The sequence below is a fragment of the Stegodyphus dumicola genome, chromosome 9 (genome assembly GCF_044657685.1).
Source record: "Stegodyphus dumicola isolate Sdum_Otavi_A_Nest chromosome 9, ASM4465768v1".
NCBI lineage: Eukaryota > Metazoa > Arthropoda > Arachnida > Araneae > Eresidae > Stegodyphus > Stegodyphus dumicola.
In genome coordinates, this window is record NC_140776.1 from 172,382,090 (window position 1) to 172,399,999 (window position 17,910).

Here is a 17,910-nt window from a genome sequence, read left to right on the forward strand (position 1 = left end):
GCCTGCCTGTTGGTACTTGGCAGTTGAATATGAAGATCAGATGTCAATGGACAAGTGGTCAGGTAATGCTCTGGGGATCCAATATCTCCGCAGCAGCAGAACTCAGTATGGCTGAGCCCGCGTTTTGCAAAATATTGCGGATATGGACCATGGCCAGTGATAAATCGAACGAGCTGAGGGTTGGAAATGATACGGTCAGTGTCCACATACGCTATGTGATACTGCGTTCGTCGACCGGTTGAGCCCTCGTCCCATTCCTCTTGCCATCGTCCAATGGCCTTCAATCTCAGGCATTTCTTTAGATAAGAAATAGGCCATGGGATATTGACTTGAGTATCTGCATTGAAGCTGCGTCTTTGGCTAGACTGTCTGCAGTTTCGTTTCCGTAATGCCCAGCATGAGCTTTGATCCACTCAAGTTTAAGCTGACGGGGGAAATGCTCTTTTAGGTCCTGCTGAATGGTTTGGATGATGGTAGATGAATGGTCAGGATTACCTAAAGCACGCAACGACGATAGACTGTCTGTTTTTATAACTGCTTTTTTAATACCGTAAAAGATTAAGTAGCGTAAGGCTTGTGCAATAGCAATCGCTTCACCTTGGAAGACTGAATTTTGAGAGCGCAGTTGACCTTTCCAATGATGTGTAACTATATGATCCCGCAAAACAGCAGAAGCACTGCCTGTGTTTTCGTTGATTTTCGAGCCGTCTGTATAAATTTCTATTTGAGAAGGCAGAGCTGTAGCAGTTGGCTGAACTTGGATGCGAACACCAATGCCTTTAAATGATGGATGGGTACGAAAATCAGGAGCCGGGATTTCATACTCTTCTGGAAGGAAATATTCATCAGAGAAGTAAGCTGGACGCCGTAACTGTTTGATGAGTTGCCTGACAGCCTCTTCTTCAACTCGTAAGTGGAGGGGTAATAATCCCGCTAAAACATTGATTGCATTAGAGGCTGTTGTGCGATAAGCACGAGTTATGTTTAGAGAAAAGAGTCTCTGGATTGCTGACAGATGTCTAATTTTACGGTCCTGCATAGGAAATGCCCACACTGCTGCTGCATACGCAATAATCTTTTCGACAACTGTCTTGAATAAAATTTTCTGAATATGTGGATTAAGACCCCATTTATGCCCCTGTAGCTGCTTCAACCGTCTGGCAATTACCGATGTTCTGGTCTTGAGATCAATTACGTGAGGTATCCAGGTCATCTTTTCATCAAAAATAAGACCCAGATACCTCAGTTCTTTAACAATTTGAACCCTTTGTTCATTGAGCATAATACGTGGTCTTCGCACCAGTGACCCTCCTTTTTTAGGAATAAGCAGAACTTTAGATTTTTGATCAGCTATAGTTAGTTTTAGTGATGTACACAGAGAGTGGAAGAGCGTGCATGTATCATTGAAGTTGGATTGCAATTCTTCACGAGATCTTCCTCGCACTATCAAGGCTGCATCATCAGCATATGCGTAGATATTTGTATGTGTTGGCCACTCAGCTGTTAAAACGCTGTTGAATGTTAAATTCCATAAGTGAAAGCCAGCACAAAAACCCTGTGGACAGCCCATAGTTTGTTGACGTTCTATATATCCGTTATTATGAACAACTAAGAGCTTGCGATCAGAGAGGTAGTGACATAAGGTCCGATAGATGTTAATTGGACATTTAGCATCCCTGAACGCTTTCCTGATAGCTGGCCACCAGAGGTTATCGAAAGCACTCTTGAGATCAATACTCACGAGTGCAGTGTGGTAGCCATTGTTTCTATTCTCTAGAATAGATTCTCGTATGTCATAAAGCACATGTGTAGTTGAAAAGCCAGACCTATAGCCATATTGTCTCGGGCTAAGCACGTTATGACTCTGCAGATGGAAACGGAGTCTGTTCATTAACTCTTTCGCATCGAGAGAGGGCAAAATCTCAATTCCCCAAACATCGAAAACGCCCGTATCTAAGAATTTCTTCTGGAATGCTTTTCCTTCCCCCATGACAAGTTGAATACTACAGTGCTAACAATAACCTTACTTAAGTAAAGCGAGAACTTCTTTCTTCGACGCTTTGAGACTGCGTGAAGTTCCCCCTTGGGACGGGATTGCAACTTCGGGCATCAAAAGCTAAACACTGACAGTAAACAAAGGAAAGGAAGGAACAAAGGAAACAAGGAAGCTACTTTTAGTAGCTTCAAAAGAATGATTGACATGTGATTTAACAACGCCTGAAAGCAATGAGTAATGTAGTAACGTGATGGGGGAAAGCACTGGGTAGGAAATTATTCGGGCGTCCAGCCGATGTCTGAATGCTCGGGCGCTTGGGGCGACTTCGATGCGAAAGAGTTAAAAGTTTCTCAAAAACTTTGCCCATTGTTGATAATAAACAGATAGGACGGAAAGAACCTGGATCTGCTGGGTCCCGATTCTTCTTTAAAAATAAAATAACCTGTCCTATCTTGAAGTGCTTAGGAAATGTGCCTGTGCTAAAACGTTTATTGAAATACAGAACAAAGAATGCTGGAGCTGCGTTATAATAACTTTTACTATAGCGTAATCCACGCCATCTGGCTCTGGCGCTTTTCTATGTGGTAACCGTCTGAGCACTTGCAGGAGTTCTTGTTGCTTAAAATCCAAATCTGGAGCGGCATCATATGTTGTGCTATCATTTCTAACTAAAGCATGATATGCTGTGTCACCATTAGCAGAGTCCTGTCTAAAGACCACGTTTAAGATTAGTTGGATGTTTTCTTCTGTATAATTAGTAGTGGTGGGCAAAGTAGTGGGGATATGAAGACGCGCCGGCATGAATAGCTTCCCCGTTATTATTTTATGGTGGATGCCATAAATTTCCTTATTGTTAGTATAAAATTGCTTCCACGAATTGATTTTGGCTTCTATAATCATTTTCTTATAAATTGCGCGCTCTCGTTGAAAGCGTTGTAATGTTGTTTGTAATTTGAGTCGCCTGTCTTGTTTTAATTTACGGCGAAGGGCTCGACATTTGCGTTGTTGCGTGCGGAGAGCTCCAGTCCACCAATTAATTGTATGGAGTTGTTTGGTACTACGTAGTGGAAGAAATTTATCACACGCCTCTTTGATAGTGTTGTGTAGTGAATCTGTAAATGCTTCCAGATGTTCCCGAGATTGAGCCTGCATTAACTGCGGTTCTAATTCAATGAGAAGGCTGCGAATCTTATTGATGAAGGAAGTGATTTTCTGTCCTGGCAGTTTGTAACGTTTGATAATTGGTACTGATGTAATCTTGTCTAATGTGAAAGTAATAAATTTGTGGTCTGATAAACTTATCGCGTCTTCAACCTTCCAGTCCTGGATAAGGTTTGTTGCATGAGTTGTTGTAAACGTGAGGTCTGGCCAACCGTGAGCGTAAATTCTATCGTATGATGGAGGAGCACCCTCAGTGTTCTGCAGAACAAAATTACTTGAGGAAAGAAAATCTTCTAAATCTCTTCCTTTAGGACCCCATGTTGTGTTATGCGCATTATAGTCCACAGCGAAGACCATGTTGGAGATATGGATACGTTGTAGTAAGTTTTGAATTGACTGTGTGACCGGGTTCAAGTCCTCAGATGGGGGTGAATATTGGGATATTAATACCACTGTAAGAGACCGTAAATCAAGGAGGATGGCAGAACTATCTCTTTTCATAGTAATAACTGAGGGAGACCAATCTGTGTTGCAGCATATTATGATAGCGCGTGGCGGATGATCGATATCTACCTTTTGATATATATTCCAGTGCATGGGGAATCCCATTGTCATTCCATTTCTGTATATGGTTCCTGTGCAAATATGATGTCAATTGCATTTTCAACAGCAAATTGTGTTGCTTGGGCTGTTGCAGCCTTTGCGTGTTGCAAATTAATTTGCAAACACTTGATTGACTGGGATGACGTTCTTTGTGATTTATTAATTTTCATATTGGGGTCTGTAACCGAATGGTGAAAATTTGTAGCTGTAGGGAGACGAGGAAGAACAAATCCCTGCTGGTGCTTGGTCTATGAATAGACCCGAAGTTGTTGAAGAATGTCCTTGTACGTGTGGCATGTTTTTGCGTTTGCCTGGTGATTTACACTGTAATTTGTGCTCTTGAGAGCGTTTGAGTGAGAGCAGTTGTTACAATGCTCTGCCTCCGCAGTACACTTCTCAATCGAGTGCCCCTGACCGCACCTGGCGCACACCGGATTGGACTTGCACGTTCTACTTATATGTCCAAATTCCTGGCAGTTATAGCACCTGATAATATTAAAGAATTTTTTAATCTGGCAGGAATTAAAACCCAAGTAGATTCTACGTAGAGAAAGGATAATATCCTCTAAAGCTGGGTCTATATCAAAAATCCAATTTTGGCTCTCTGAGTCTTTATTCTTGACAGACTTACGAGAAACAATAGCGTCTTGCTCCGTATTATGCACCAGTTGAGAAATCGCGTCCGCTACTTGCTCTCCCGTGAATTCTTTTGGAGCTCCAAATAGTATAAGAGCACGCCGCTTTGGACGTGGAAATCTGAGAGAAATGGAATCTTTAAGTAGAGGTTGTTCCTCTATGGCGTTCTTGATAGAGATAATATCAGAAATGGAATTGCACCTAATGAGCAGTTCCCTGCTGTGCGTAGGGCTTATTTGAACAATTTTAGTTCCGAGCTGCGCTGCCTTAAGTTCAGTTGCCAACTGGATCCTAACGCTTTCAAGCGTTCTGGAGGAATCCTTAGGTCGAAGAAGGAGAACGTGCTCTGGTAAATTAAGTTTAGGATCTGTGCGTAAGATAGTATTGGAGGAGGAGAGAGCGGAAATTAGGTTGGACTGCTGTATTGCCTTTTTCCTTCCTCGTCGAACTACTTCAGTGAATGGCGTAGAGTCTTCTTCAATAAGATCAGGCTCCTTATCTTTGGCTGTTATTGTCCTAGTGGAGGGGGTTTGAACAAAGATGTTGTTGCGTGAAGCTGCAAGCTGCCCTTCCAAATTAGCTATGTAAAGTTCTTGCTCTGTGAGCAAAGATCTAATATTGCTGAGGCAGATTTTAAGGGTGTTGCAATCAGCTTTGTTTAGCCTGTGAGTCGCGTTCTTGGCAGTAAGAAATGTAATTACTCTATCGCAGATCTTACTGAATGCGTCAGCTCTCTTTAGGGCTTCTGAGTTTGATGTTGCTGGTTGTTCAGATGAGGGGGAAGTAATCAGAGAGGTGTTAGGAAGAAACGAGTTAATCGATTTTGCCGGCGATATTGACTCATTTGCCATTTTGAACCCGGTACATGCAATAGAGAATTGTGGCTCTAAACCGTGAAGTGAAACTATATTGTGCTATTAGATGCTTTGTCTAGTGATGACGAAAAGGAATTACATATAGGTAAATACAAGCATAGGTAGTCAGTAAATATAATTACTAATTACTTCAGAAAATAGCTAGTCTGATAAAGACAACAATAGAAATAATTATAATAAAATTCACGTGTACAGTGTCTCATCTGAATTGGGCTAGAAAACTTTTAAGTTAGTTACTACAGTATTAACATAAGTTGCAGACAATGACAGTTAATATGCAGAATTCCAATAAAAAGCGAACAGTTACATAATCTAAGGCAGTACAATTAAATGTAAGTGCGTGCAGTGGAAGCGCTGCCAACAGTTAGCGTGCACGGATACAAGGTGACAAGTAAATGAGAAGTGTATGGAAGTTACAGAAAACTCATTAATTTCCGTCACAAATGCCAAATGTATGGAACTGAATGCTGTGAACAAAACCTATTACTTATACAATGCATAGAATACACAGAATAATTGCATGTACAGAAATAAATCCTAAACGAACATAACAAGGTATGGAAACAGAGTACAATAGATGGCTATCAGTAAATGAGCACAAACAAAAATTTACAGGAAAATGAAATTAAATAAGTATAAAAATTATAATAATAATGAAAAAGTATTAAAAAAAGTAAATATAATAGAATAAAAGTTAAATGCACAGTGAAAAACTAGATCAATGTTAAAAATTTGGGTGTACTAAAGGCTGGCTAAGTACCGTGCAGCTAAGTTCAAAATGTAAACAAAAGCACGTGCAAGACTTCTAGCAACTGCACTCTATTATGCGCGCATGCGCTTGAAGAGGTTGACAAGGAGTTGTCCGACAATTTCAGAGAGCGACCTGTCCTGCTGGACCGACTCTTCAACGCTGTGTCGTATAAACGAGCTGGGTGAGTGATACCGGGGAAAGAATAAGGTCACACAGGAAAATGCAATTAAACCTTACGGTGCTCAGTCACTAATTAAGTTAGCAGGACAAATGATACACTAAAAAAAAAGGTAATCTAAGGCTTACCTTATCGTCTAAGAATGGTGTCGATATTCCTACTTAGACCGGAGATAATTGCAAATTAATCCAGAAGTAAGGCACTTTTATGTCCCACAATAAAAACACTGTAATAAATCGCACAATCACTTCACAATCACAACACTGGTATCAATGAAGAGATCCTATCTTCCACTTTCCAATGGTACTAGGATTGAAATTGGATGCCTGTAATCAGATGCAGAGAAATCTTAATAGATGTAAACACCACAAAACTGCATTTCACGGAGTCACGGTAACCCTCAGCAGATATCACGAGGTCGCGATAGGAACAATGACTTCTGCCTTAAAGACTTAATTAATCCACCACTAATAAACGGAATCGCTTCAGATGTATATCAAATTGCTCAGCTTTTGAAGAACTTTAAATTGATACAACTCTTGTATAAACTATATCAAAACTAACTAAAAATAAAAAGACGAAAAGCGAGCTCGCGAAAACACGTCGTACAGCGTTGACGAGAAGCAATATTGTTTTATTTACATTGAAGTGACATTGAATTAGGAATATCAAGGGTTTTGCAAATTGTGTAGCGCTGCGCATCATTTATGCGCAAGTGAGGGCGCTGTGGTAACTGCATATATAGCGCGTACTGTGGTTGTTCTGAATTAGTTGTTGGAATTGCCAGTATGGGTAAACTGCCTGATTTAGACGCCTTCGATCGCGGACAAATCATGGGACATTCAGTTTCCGAAATCGTCAGACAGCTAGGATTTTCAAGGTCGAGAGTGTCAAGAGTATACCAAGAATACATAGACGGTGGACAAAAAACTAGCGATCGCGCAAACTGCAAAGGACAGTTAGCTTTGGCAGTGCATGGCGAGAGACGGATCAGGCGTATTGTACGTAGCCAAACATTAGCTCAAATTACCAGTCAACGAATTGTGCAAAGCTCGCTTCACGGTATGGGTTTCGAGAGCCGTCGACCTACGAGAGTACCATCGTTCAATGCTCGTCATCGAGCTGCACATTTTGCCTTGGCAAGAGAGCACAGAGACTGGAGTGTAAAGGACTCCATGGAGTGATGAGTCTCGATTCCGACTACTTAACGCCAATGAGAGGCTGAGAATATGGCCTCAGGCTCATGAAGCCATGGATCCTGCATGCCAGGTTGGAACTGTACAAGGGCATGGTGGCTCAATCATGGTCTGGGATGTTTTTTCGTGGCACTGTTTGGGATCTTTGGTGCGTGTGCCAACCTCCCTCAATGCAATTCGGTACGTGGAGTTGCTGAGTGATCACCTCCATCCATTTATGCTGTTCTGTTATCTGCACGGTAATGGAGTTTTCCAGCAAGACAACTGTACCTCTCTCAATCCCGATTGGCTATTGGCCGGTTGGATGAGCATTTTTCTGACTTTTCTTTCATAAATTGGCGACCAAGAAGCCCAGACTTAAATCCTATTGAGCATCTTTGGGATGTTTAAGAACGAGGCGTGAAAGTCCATCACACAGCACCAACGAATCTTACTGAATTATGGACAGCTCTAGCCAATATTTGGCAAGCCATTTCCGTGGAACGTTTCCAGAAACTTGTTGAATCTATGCCTCGTCGTGTGGCAGCCGTTATCAAGGCCAAAGGAGGCTCAACTCTTTACTAGGTAGGTATCTCTAATTCAGTGGCACTTCAGTGTAGAAGGTATCATAAAAATCAGCCAGTTAATATTAATATTACAATAGATAACTCCCCACTTCCAGTTGTCAGTTCAACAAAATTTCTAGGAGTCATTCTAGATGAGCAATTAACGTTTGAAGATCATGTGGTATATGCTTTAAACAAAGCCAACGGCACCTTCATTTCGATCTGCAGTTTAATCGGGCGAAAATCAAAATTGAATCTTAATTTTAATAGAACTTTATATCTTACTCTAATTCGGCCAATACTTTTTTATGCAGCTCAGTGCTGGGCCACTGCGCCAAAATATTATCGTCGTAAGATCATCGTCCTTCAAAATAAAATTATTAGAAGCCTAACAAATTCACCGTGGTTTGTCAGAAATCAACAGATACATCAGGATTAAAAAATTCCTCATGCCCAAGATTATTTATTGATGACTGCGCATAACTTGTTCAGAAGTGTACAAAATTCAGAAACATCATCATATCGCAAGAACTCGCAAACTATGGTCCAACAACTGTGCATCCATTCAAGTGTCCTCGTACTCTTCATCATAATCCTGCATATTAAACTTCGCCGACGCAGGCTAAAAGTGTAATAACCTCGTTTTCCTCCCTGCTCATAGTTAATAAATCTCATCAAAGGAATAGATATTAGACTAAAGATTGTGATTTAACTGGCAAAGCATTAGGACTTTTGTTTTGAATTCTGTAAATCCTTTTTCATTTTCATTTATTATGTATTCAACTTTCATATAACTTGCGAAGAAATGAACTTTGCTCCAGACAAAGCGGGAATAGGACTTTGTTGTACCTTACTTCAACCCATATTATTAATCTCAACACATTTTTATTATTCTAGTGTCAGCGCATTTATACTAGGCAAATAATTTTCAAGTCCTCATCGAAAGAATCCAGTTTCTTGTTATAAAACCTACTTCATGTATGTTTATTAAGTTTCAACTTTATTTTGCATTTCCCATATAGCAAATAACATTTTCATGTTTGTTTAACTTAGATATTAATCTACGTTGGGCAAAAGTGCTTATTCTTCTATTTCCAGTCAAAGGTCTCAGAGCCCAGCACCAACTAGAAGTCAAAACACCAAGCGGTTGATGCCTCAAGAACCACCAGCGATGTCTGACGTCCAAAGAAAAGCTCAGAAGTTCTCAGTACAGCGTGTTCTACCTTCGGGCCACGTCGTTGCTTTAAGCCTATATTCCTATGTTATGTTCGGGCCTAGCCTTACATGTATGTTAGTATTCGCCGGTGAGGTTTAATTATGGGCCAACTCGGTTAGTTATTTTTTACAGCTTCTGCTAAAAGTGAGCTAGTTAGAATTAATTTAGTTTCTTATTTTGTATCTTAAGTTAGAGCCCAAGTGGAGGCTTTTTAAGACCGAGAAGGGATCGACTGTATTATTTCTGTGAGTGAATAAAAGTATATTTTATCACTTCTTTGGATTCATCCTCATAGTTGTAAGAAGATCAGCGAATATTCGCTAGACTCTTCACTAAAGTTCTAGTAGCCAAAGACACGTAAATTAACTAGAACATTATAATACAAATATTCTCCATCTATCACACCTTTATCCACTGACTACCAAGAAGTATTTGGACACCTATGCAAATGCCGATATATGCGGTCCTAAGGTACGTCACGGACTCCGCCTGTATATATCGTGTAGTATGTATATGCCTGTATATATCAGCATCGGCTTTAGTCGCATGAAAGATGCCTCGCAGTTCGGAGCTCTCTGATTTCGAGAAAGGTATAATTATCAGGTATCACAAATGTGGCCGATCCTTAACGGACATATCTAGCGATCTGAAGTACCCAAAATCGACAGTGGCCTATGTGATTAAGAAGTGGAAGGTGAGTGGTAATTTTTGGAATGTGCCCCGAGTGGGCAGACCAACGAAACTGGGAGATAGAGACCGACGAGTGCTGTACAGAGAAATTCGGAAGAACCGCACCCAACTGATGGCCCTCATCCGCCAGGAGTTTCAACAGGCATCCGAGAGTATTGTTTCAATGAATACCATCCGTAAGGAAGCATATCTGCTTGGTTTTCATGGTCGTGCTGCTGCCCATAAGCCTTTGATCACAAAGTCCAACCGCGCTGCTCGGTTAATGTGGTGCAAAGCACATCGAAATTGCACCGTAGATCAGTGGAAACGGGTTCTTTGGAGTGACGAATCAAGGTTCACCCTTTACCGATCGGATGGCAGGGTCCGGGTCTGGCATCTACCTGGAGAACGTCTCCTGCCAGAATGCATTGTGCCAACAGTCAAGTTCGGCGGAGGTGGAATTATGGTCTCGGGGTGTTTCTCCTGGTATGGGCTGGGTCCCCATTCATGGTAAACTCAACTCCGATGCCTACTGCACTATTTTGGATGACAATGCGCTTCCTACGTTGTTGCAGTTTTACGGGTTGGACCCCTGTTACTTTCCGGACGACAATGCCAGTTGTCATGTTTCGACGTTAACCAAGGCTTGGTATGGTGCCAATGGAGTTCATTGAATGGACTGGCCTGCCCAGAGTCCAGACCTGAACCCTATCGAGAACCTCTGGAACGAGTTGCATCGCCGAATTCAGGGATGCACTACCCGTGCAAAATCGGCGAAGGAACTTCTATGTCTTTTCCAAGCCGAGTGGAAGAAAATACCACTAGCTGTCATACAAAGACTTGTGGAAAGTATGCCCCGGACGGTCCACGCTGTAATTACCTCTCGTCGAGGCTCTACCAACTATTGATTTTGAATAAAGTTAGTATTTTTTTTCTATTACAGGTGTCCAAATACTTATTGGTAGTCAGTGTAGTTGAATATGTAATTTCCCTTATTAACTTTCTTGCTTGCATTATTAGAAAGACATGTGTTGAAGAAATCAATACATGTCTTTAAAAAATATCTGTGTCCTATAGCATGGGGCATGTGCTGCTGCAATAACAAATAATTTTGTTTTTAATAAAATTTCTACGTGAATCTACATGTAGGACCTTCTACATGAATGCAGAATCATCAGCAAAATGCTGATTAGTTATGGTAACAATAAGCTGTAAGATTTTTGACCCACGTTCGTTGTTAAAACTTCATTAAATAAAGTTTATTTTATTTTTTTCATTAAATAAAGTTTATGCTGATTTTTCTTCAGAACTGACATTTCTATAGATGATGGCCGTTATTTGCTATATAAATAAACTTCTATATTAAGGAACAACTTACCGTGTCAGCAAATTCTGCGTATTTTACGATACAAATGATCCAGCAAAGGGTTGCGGCCTAAAGGGAAATTAATAATAAAAATTTATTTTCTTATTCGTACAAAACAAATATATGAAATTTTATTTGCAACAAATATGTGCTGTACTATATGAAATTTATTATTCATATACAATAAATATATGAGATATAAAAGGTGATTTTAAGATTCATTACGTTCGCCACATAATTTTCACTTTCTTTGAAAAATAAATATTTCATATTTCATTTATTACTGTAAACATATTATCAGTGCAGGATTTATCTACAAGTTCAACAAGCTACAGCTTAGGGCTCCCACGGTCTTGGAAATCCCCATTACCATTATTACAGATTAATGTTACAATGTGGAAAACTGGCATTCAAAATTAACTTTGTAATCATAAGAAAAAGCGATTATCAATGATTTTCCGATGAGTTCAAATTGTGTGAGGGCAGAAGATAAATAACGTCTCACACTAAAATTATATAGTTAAAATTTAGTTGTATTTGCTTATGAAAGCTTGGTATGGTGCCAATGGAGTTCATTGAATGGACTGTACATACTGTAAGTATAAAATCTACATAAATAGAAGAAAAGTACTGTAAATTGAAATACATAATTAGCTAAAATTCAGACTCAGATTAATGTTTGTTTTGCAGAAAATCGCAGTGCATTTTCAATTAGATCAGATCCTTCTTCTCTTAAGAGCACATATACTTTATACTGAATTACATTAGTTTTTGTCATAGTATTTGATAGAATACGATTTTTCTAATTTGATACGTTATATTTTCATCTTTTAACCTACGGCATTTGTCGCAACAGGATTCTAGACCAGAAATTAAATAATTGTTGAAACTTGAAACTTATATATTCTGTGAGATACATGTCCAGGAATTGTTCAGAACAATTCCTGGACATGTATTCCTAAAACAATTCCTGGACGCGATTTTCCTCAAAAACCAAGGAAGTGTTAAACTCTAAAAGTGTCGTTTTCAAAAGAAAAGTTTTGCATATATTCGAGATTTTGGCTTGTGCTGATGATACGCCATTTTTAACAGGCTTATTATTCAGTATCTTTTTTTTTTTTTTTTTTTTTTGCTTAAGAAAAAATTATTCAAGACATTCTCAATCGGAAATTATATTTTTTTTTATATTCTCCATACTCTCAATTCTTCCACTTTAATAAAGGGTTCTAATTTCAAACTTTATTTTACTTCCAGGTTTCCAGATGACTAACTCTTTAGTCATTCTTCCTTTTTTAAGTGTCAGTAGCTTATTTTTTTTTTTTTTTTTTTTTTTTTTTTTTTTTTGTTCTAAGTTCTAGTCTTATATATTGCGTAATATTTTATTCAACTCAGTAAAATTTCGAATCCCGATAGAAAAGCCTGTATTCATTTTGTTGAACGCTGAAAATTTATTTGTCAAGAAATATGAATGGCTTTTTCTTCAACATTGCGTCATTGCTTTTTACAATTTGTATTTTACTTTTTTACGACTTTTTGTACCAGAAATTTCAAATTATTTTAGACATGGGTGAAAACTTCACATAAAGCAAAAAAAAAAAAAAAAAAATTATAAAACAAATGTGGTACATACCTTATATGTAAAATGGTCAGGATTGTTTTTAAGGTCAAATGGAGAACAAACATATTTTATAGCGTCAGTTGTGGTTAGAACATGTATTAACTGAAATGAGACACATAAAAATTATTTTAGTTCATTAGACAAGTCTATTTTAATACAGTTTACTATAAAAATAACTTTATGCCCTTAAAATATTGATTAATTTGTTATATTCAGGGGATGAATTCCGCTTATCTATATACCAGAAACAGAATGAAAAATCTTTAAAATAGTTATCGTTATTTAATTCTATGTTCGAATCCCAGACAAGGCATGAATGTTTCTAAATGTATAGTGCCTGTGCGACATGGAGGCTTTGAAAATATGAAGCGAGCGGATTTGAGGGTCGCCCCCCTCTTCCACTACCAACTCCAGAGATTGTTGGTAATGGAAGAGGGGGAGCGACCCTCGAATCTGCTCCCGGAATGCTTTCCTTAAAAACTGAAGGCGAAACTAGGGGGAAGTCGTATTGTCACTTGTAGGTGCCCAAGGCTGTTGCCAACGACAGATGCAATCTTGACTCCTAGCAAAGATAAATTTCGTGAGCGGGCTGTGATTAGAACAACCGAGATTATTAACAGGAAAACAACAACAAATTCTGTAATATTTGTAAAGTATGTTTCAATATTTGTAAAGTATTTTTCTGCACTATACCTCCATAATAGAGGCATTTTTACTATTTATACAAATTTTGAATCTCTGTACCAAAACAATGCCCTTTATCTAACCTCACCCGTTACGTTCTTTAAAATATTTCCTGTCGCGTAATTTTAACTCTAACAGAACTTACTACAGCTCGTTATTTTTGGTCTAATATGAAAATAATTATAAAAATCTGCACTAAAAAGTGTAGCTCCTACCAAAGTACTCAATGTCATAAACATACTTAAACACCGCAAGTATCTTTATACTATACATGTTTTGCAGATGTCCAAGTTGATTTAATAGGACCCATACCCCACTCAGAATGTAACAATTATTTCTTAACTGTTACATACAGTTTCTCTAGCAGGCCAAAAGTTATACTGATACCAAATAAAACTTCCGAAATGCAGTATGCTTACGGAACGGGTTAATTTCGAGATTCACCCGTTCTTGCTGATGACATAGCCGTCGATCACCGTTGATAACCATCATAGCCGTCGATAACTGTCATAGCCGTCGATAACCGTCATAGCCGTCGATAGCCGTCGATAACCGTAACATCGTTGTAACCGTTGATAGCTCATTTGGTAGAGCGGTGGACTGTAGTGGTATTATGTTCAGCTATACATAGGTCGCTGGTTCGACTCCTGCTCGACGGATGTATTTTTGAGCAAATCGCTACAAAGGCTACCTTGCATTAAAATCAATAATAGAAGAATCAAGATCTCAAAAGAAATTAAATTTCTTGGATTGAAAATTGACCAAAAGTTTTCTTGGATCCCACACCTCATGGACATTCGGAAGAAGACCCAAACTATTTCTAGAGCCCTCGCAAGGATGCAAGACACAACGTGGGGCCTCATGTCGAGGATGCAAAACATTCTTTATAATACCGTGTTCGAAAAAAATAATCCTCTACGGGGCATCAGCATGGGCTCACTCTATGACAGTGAAAAAGAAAAGACTCTTATCTTCGATCCAACGCCCCTTCCTCTTACAAATAGCAAAAGCATACAGAACTACCTCAACGGCAGCTCTCTGTGTATTAACAGGAATCCCACCCCTCCATCTGAAAGCAAAAGAAGATGCAGACTTAGCCACACTATTCCACCTCAAGAAAACATAGAGGTAGAAGATCAAAACCTGTGCCCCCTTGATTTTGAACAGCCACGAAATCCTTACCTAAGACACCCTGCAGTACACGCAAAACTCAGAATATCTACAAAAGAAAACACCCTCAGTGTACCTTCATTTCCAGTCGTGTACACAGATGGGTCAAAGTTAAACGAAGAAGTAGATGCGCGTTCTTTGCACTCTTCTCAGTACAAGAAACAACAGAATGGAAAGGACACCTAAGAAACAACAGCAGCGTTTTCCAAGCTGAGCTTTCAGCCATAAAACACGCTATTGTATAGTCTCATCAAAAGCATCTAACATATGTTACCATCTACAGTAATAGCGAAGCGGCAATTAGAGCTGTCGATGATGCAAGAAACAAATCATCAATAGTACAAGATATATACGATTTAATATCACAGCACAACAGAACATCTATAAAAATAAAGTGGGTAAAAGCGCATGCTGGACATGCCAAAATGAAAGGGCAGATGCGCTTGCTAAGAATGCAGCTCAAGACCCATCTCTCTCTTCAATCAATGTCCCATTCCCTAAATCGTATGCGAAACATATGTTAAAAAAATTACATTAAAGAAATGGCAAGCTCAATGGGAAAATGCAGAAGTAGGTAGAAGGATTTTTAACTTCTACAAGAAACCCACATATGATCCAATCTCTTATAACTTCTTCATCAACATCTTCTTACCTGGACATGGTCCTTTCCTCACGTACTAATTTGCACGAAATTTGAACGATTCAGACAAGTGCGTATGTGGAAAAAAGGGAGATCCAGAGCACTATATTTTTAAGTGCCAGCTCACAAAAGAGCTACACTGCAAAGAAAGGTCACAAATTACGTCTGAGTACATTAAATGCTTGCTAACGATCCCTCAATTACAACAAAAGGTTTCCTCTATTATGAAGAAACTTTTCTCATATAAAAGAGAAGACATATGTCAAGATGTTATCACATCTGTATAAATAACTCTTATTCCATAACTTGCAAAAATAATGCAAGATTTCAGAAATATTACAAATGTCTGGAAATAGGCTAAATATGGTATGAATAGTTTTTACAAAATAATTACATTAAGAATTTGGACTGTATTAGGAGATGAGGGGGAAAAATCTTGTAATAATTGAATCATTAATTAAAAAATAATATACGACTCTATTAGATATATTAGTGTAAATGTAAGTATTATGTGATTTTCTAATGTATATTTTCTGTGTTTATGATGCATTAATTTACAAAAATAATAATGTAAGACTTCAGTGCTGATGCAATTGTGTGTAACAAGTTAAAAAATTAAAGGAAATGTATTAATAAGATAATTCGCCTTAGGAATACAACTAAGTACAATGAGATGCACAAAAATATTCTTCCCAATTAGTTCCTTAAAAAGATGGTTATTGTAATTCGATGTCATTAGATATACTAATGTAAATATATTGTTTGTATGAAGTAGAATGTACAATGTTCGATGTACAATGAAAGTTTGCATGATGTATGTTCGAAGTAATTATGTTATATTAATCTGCCATGATCCAACTTTTGTTAATAGGTTAATTTCTTTGTAATAATTGTATACTGTGTCTTTGTAATTGTATATTCAATACGTAAGTCTAACATTAATGTAAAATTTCTGTAAATGGCTTGGTAGGCTAGCATCCGATGCGGGCCAACCAAAAGCCCAGCGGGGTACAGTAGTGCGGCGGAGCAACACCTGTAAAAGTCACTGACGAAGTTCTGGTGCTCCGTCCACTTTTCCCTGTCCCTGTCCCTGATGTCATAGTTGGTTGTCCGTCAGCTGGGACAGGAACTGTGAACCAACTGTGACAAAAGATCAAGTTCTTATTTTAAATTGATTTTATTTCAAAACCTTTAGGTAACTAAACGATAAAAATCGTACTAAAACTACAGCTTATCTTCAGATTTCTAATAGAATTATAGAGCGTTTTCAAAGCCATCTCCAAAGCTGGCTTATAGCTTGTGATAATGCCATATGGATAAATGCTTTTCTCTCATTTTAATCGGAATTTGCTCACCAGTTAAGAACAATTGTTCAAGGATCATTTGCAGAATTATTGTAGAGCAGGGATGAGCAACTCCTAGGCTCGGGAGCCACTTTGCGGAAGTGAAGGTTAGGGAAGGGTCGCATCCTTTAAAATGATTACATTCATTAGTTAACTTTGTATTTCAGAAAAAGTATTAGTTGCGCCGGAAAAATCAATAGATGTACATTAAATAAAACAGTTCGCTTTATATAAACCTTAGTAACAGAAATCTGAAAGTTTCTATTGACAGAGAAAACTACACTGAAGTGACAAAAGTCATGGGATACCTCCTAATATTTTGTCGGTCCTCCTTTTGCCCGGCGAAGTGCAGCAACTCGACGTGGCATGGACTGAACAAGTCGTTGGAAGTCCCCTGCAGGAATATTGAGCCATGCTGCCTCTATAGACGTCCATAATTGTGAAAGTGTTGACGGTGCAGGGTTTTGGGCACGAGCTGACCTCTCGATGATGTCCCATAAATGTTCGGTGGGATTCATGTCGGGCAATCTAGGTGGCCACATCATTCGCTGGAATTGTCCAGAATGTTCTTCTAACCAATCGCGAACAATTGTGGCCCGGTGACATGGCGCACTGTCATCCATAAAAATCCCATCGTTGTTTGAGTACGTGAAGTCCATGAATGGCTGTAAGTGATCTCCAAGTAGTTGAAGGTATCCATTTCCAGTCAATGATCGGTTCAGTTGCACCAGACGACCGAGTCCATGCCATGTAAAAACAGCCCAGACCATTATGGAAAAACCACCAGCTTGAACAGTGCCTTGTTGACAACTTGGGTCCATGGCTTCGTGGGGTTTGCGCCACACTCGAACCCTACCATCAGGTCTTCCCAACTGAAATCATGACTCATCTGACCAAGCCACGGTTTTCCATTCGTTTAGGGACCAACCGATATGCTCACGAGCCCACGAGAGTCGCTGCAGGCGAAGTCGTGCTGTCAGTAAAGGCACTCGAGTCGGTCCTCTGCTGGCATAGGCAAAGGAAGACAAATTTCGCCACACTGTCCTATCGGACATCTCCCTCGTACGTCCCACATTGATTTCTGCGCTTATTTGACGCAGTGTTGCTTGTCTGTGAACATTGACAACTCTACGCAGACGTCGCTGGTCTCGGTCGTTAAGTGCAGGTGGTCGGCCACTGCGCTGTCCATGGTGGGATGTTGTGCCTGAAATTAGATACTCTCGGCACACTCTTGACACTGTGGATCTCGGAATGTTGAATTCC

General features: G+C 39.2%; 1 protein-coding gene across 3 annotated transcripts in view; it reads right to left on the bottom strand.

The window, feature by feature from the left end:
- The window catches only part of LOC118186805 (very long chain fatty acid elongase 7-like), a 121,139-nt gene that overhangs the window by 36,798 nt on the left and 66,431 nt on the right, over positions 1 to 17,910 (bottom strand). For all 3 annotated transcript variants that reach the window (XM_085824351.1, XM_085824350.1, XM_085824352.1), the window contains 2 exons: positions 12,823 to 12,912; positions 11,205 to 11,261 (listed from right to left, as the gene is read on the bottom strand). In XM_085824351.1, the coding sequence (XP_085680477.1) occupies positions 11,205 to 11,261; positions 12,823 to 12,912 (147 nt within the window). The remainder of the gene's footprint in view (positions 1 to 11,204; positions 11,262 to 12,822; positions 12,913 to 17,910) is intronic.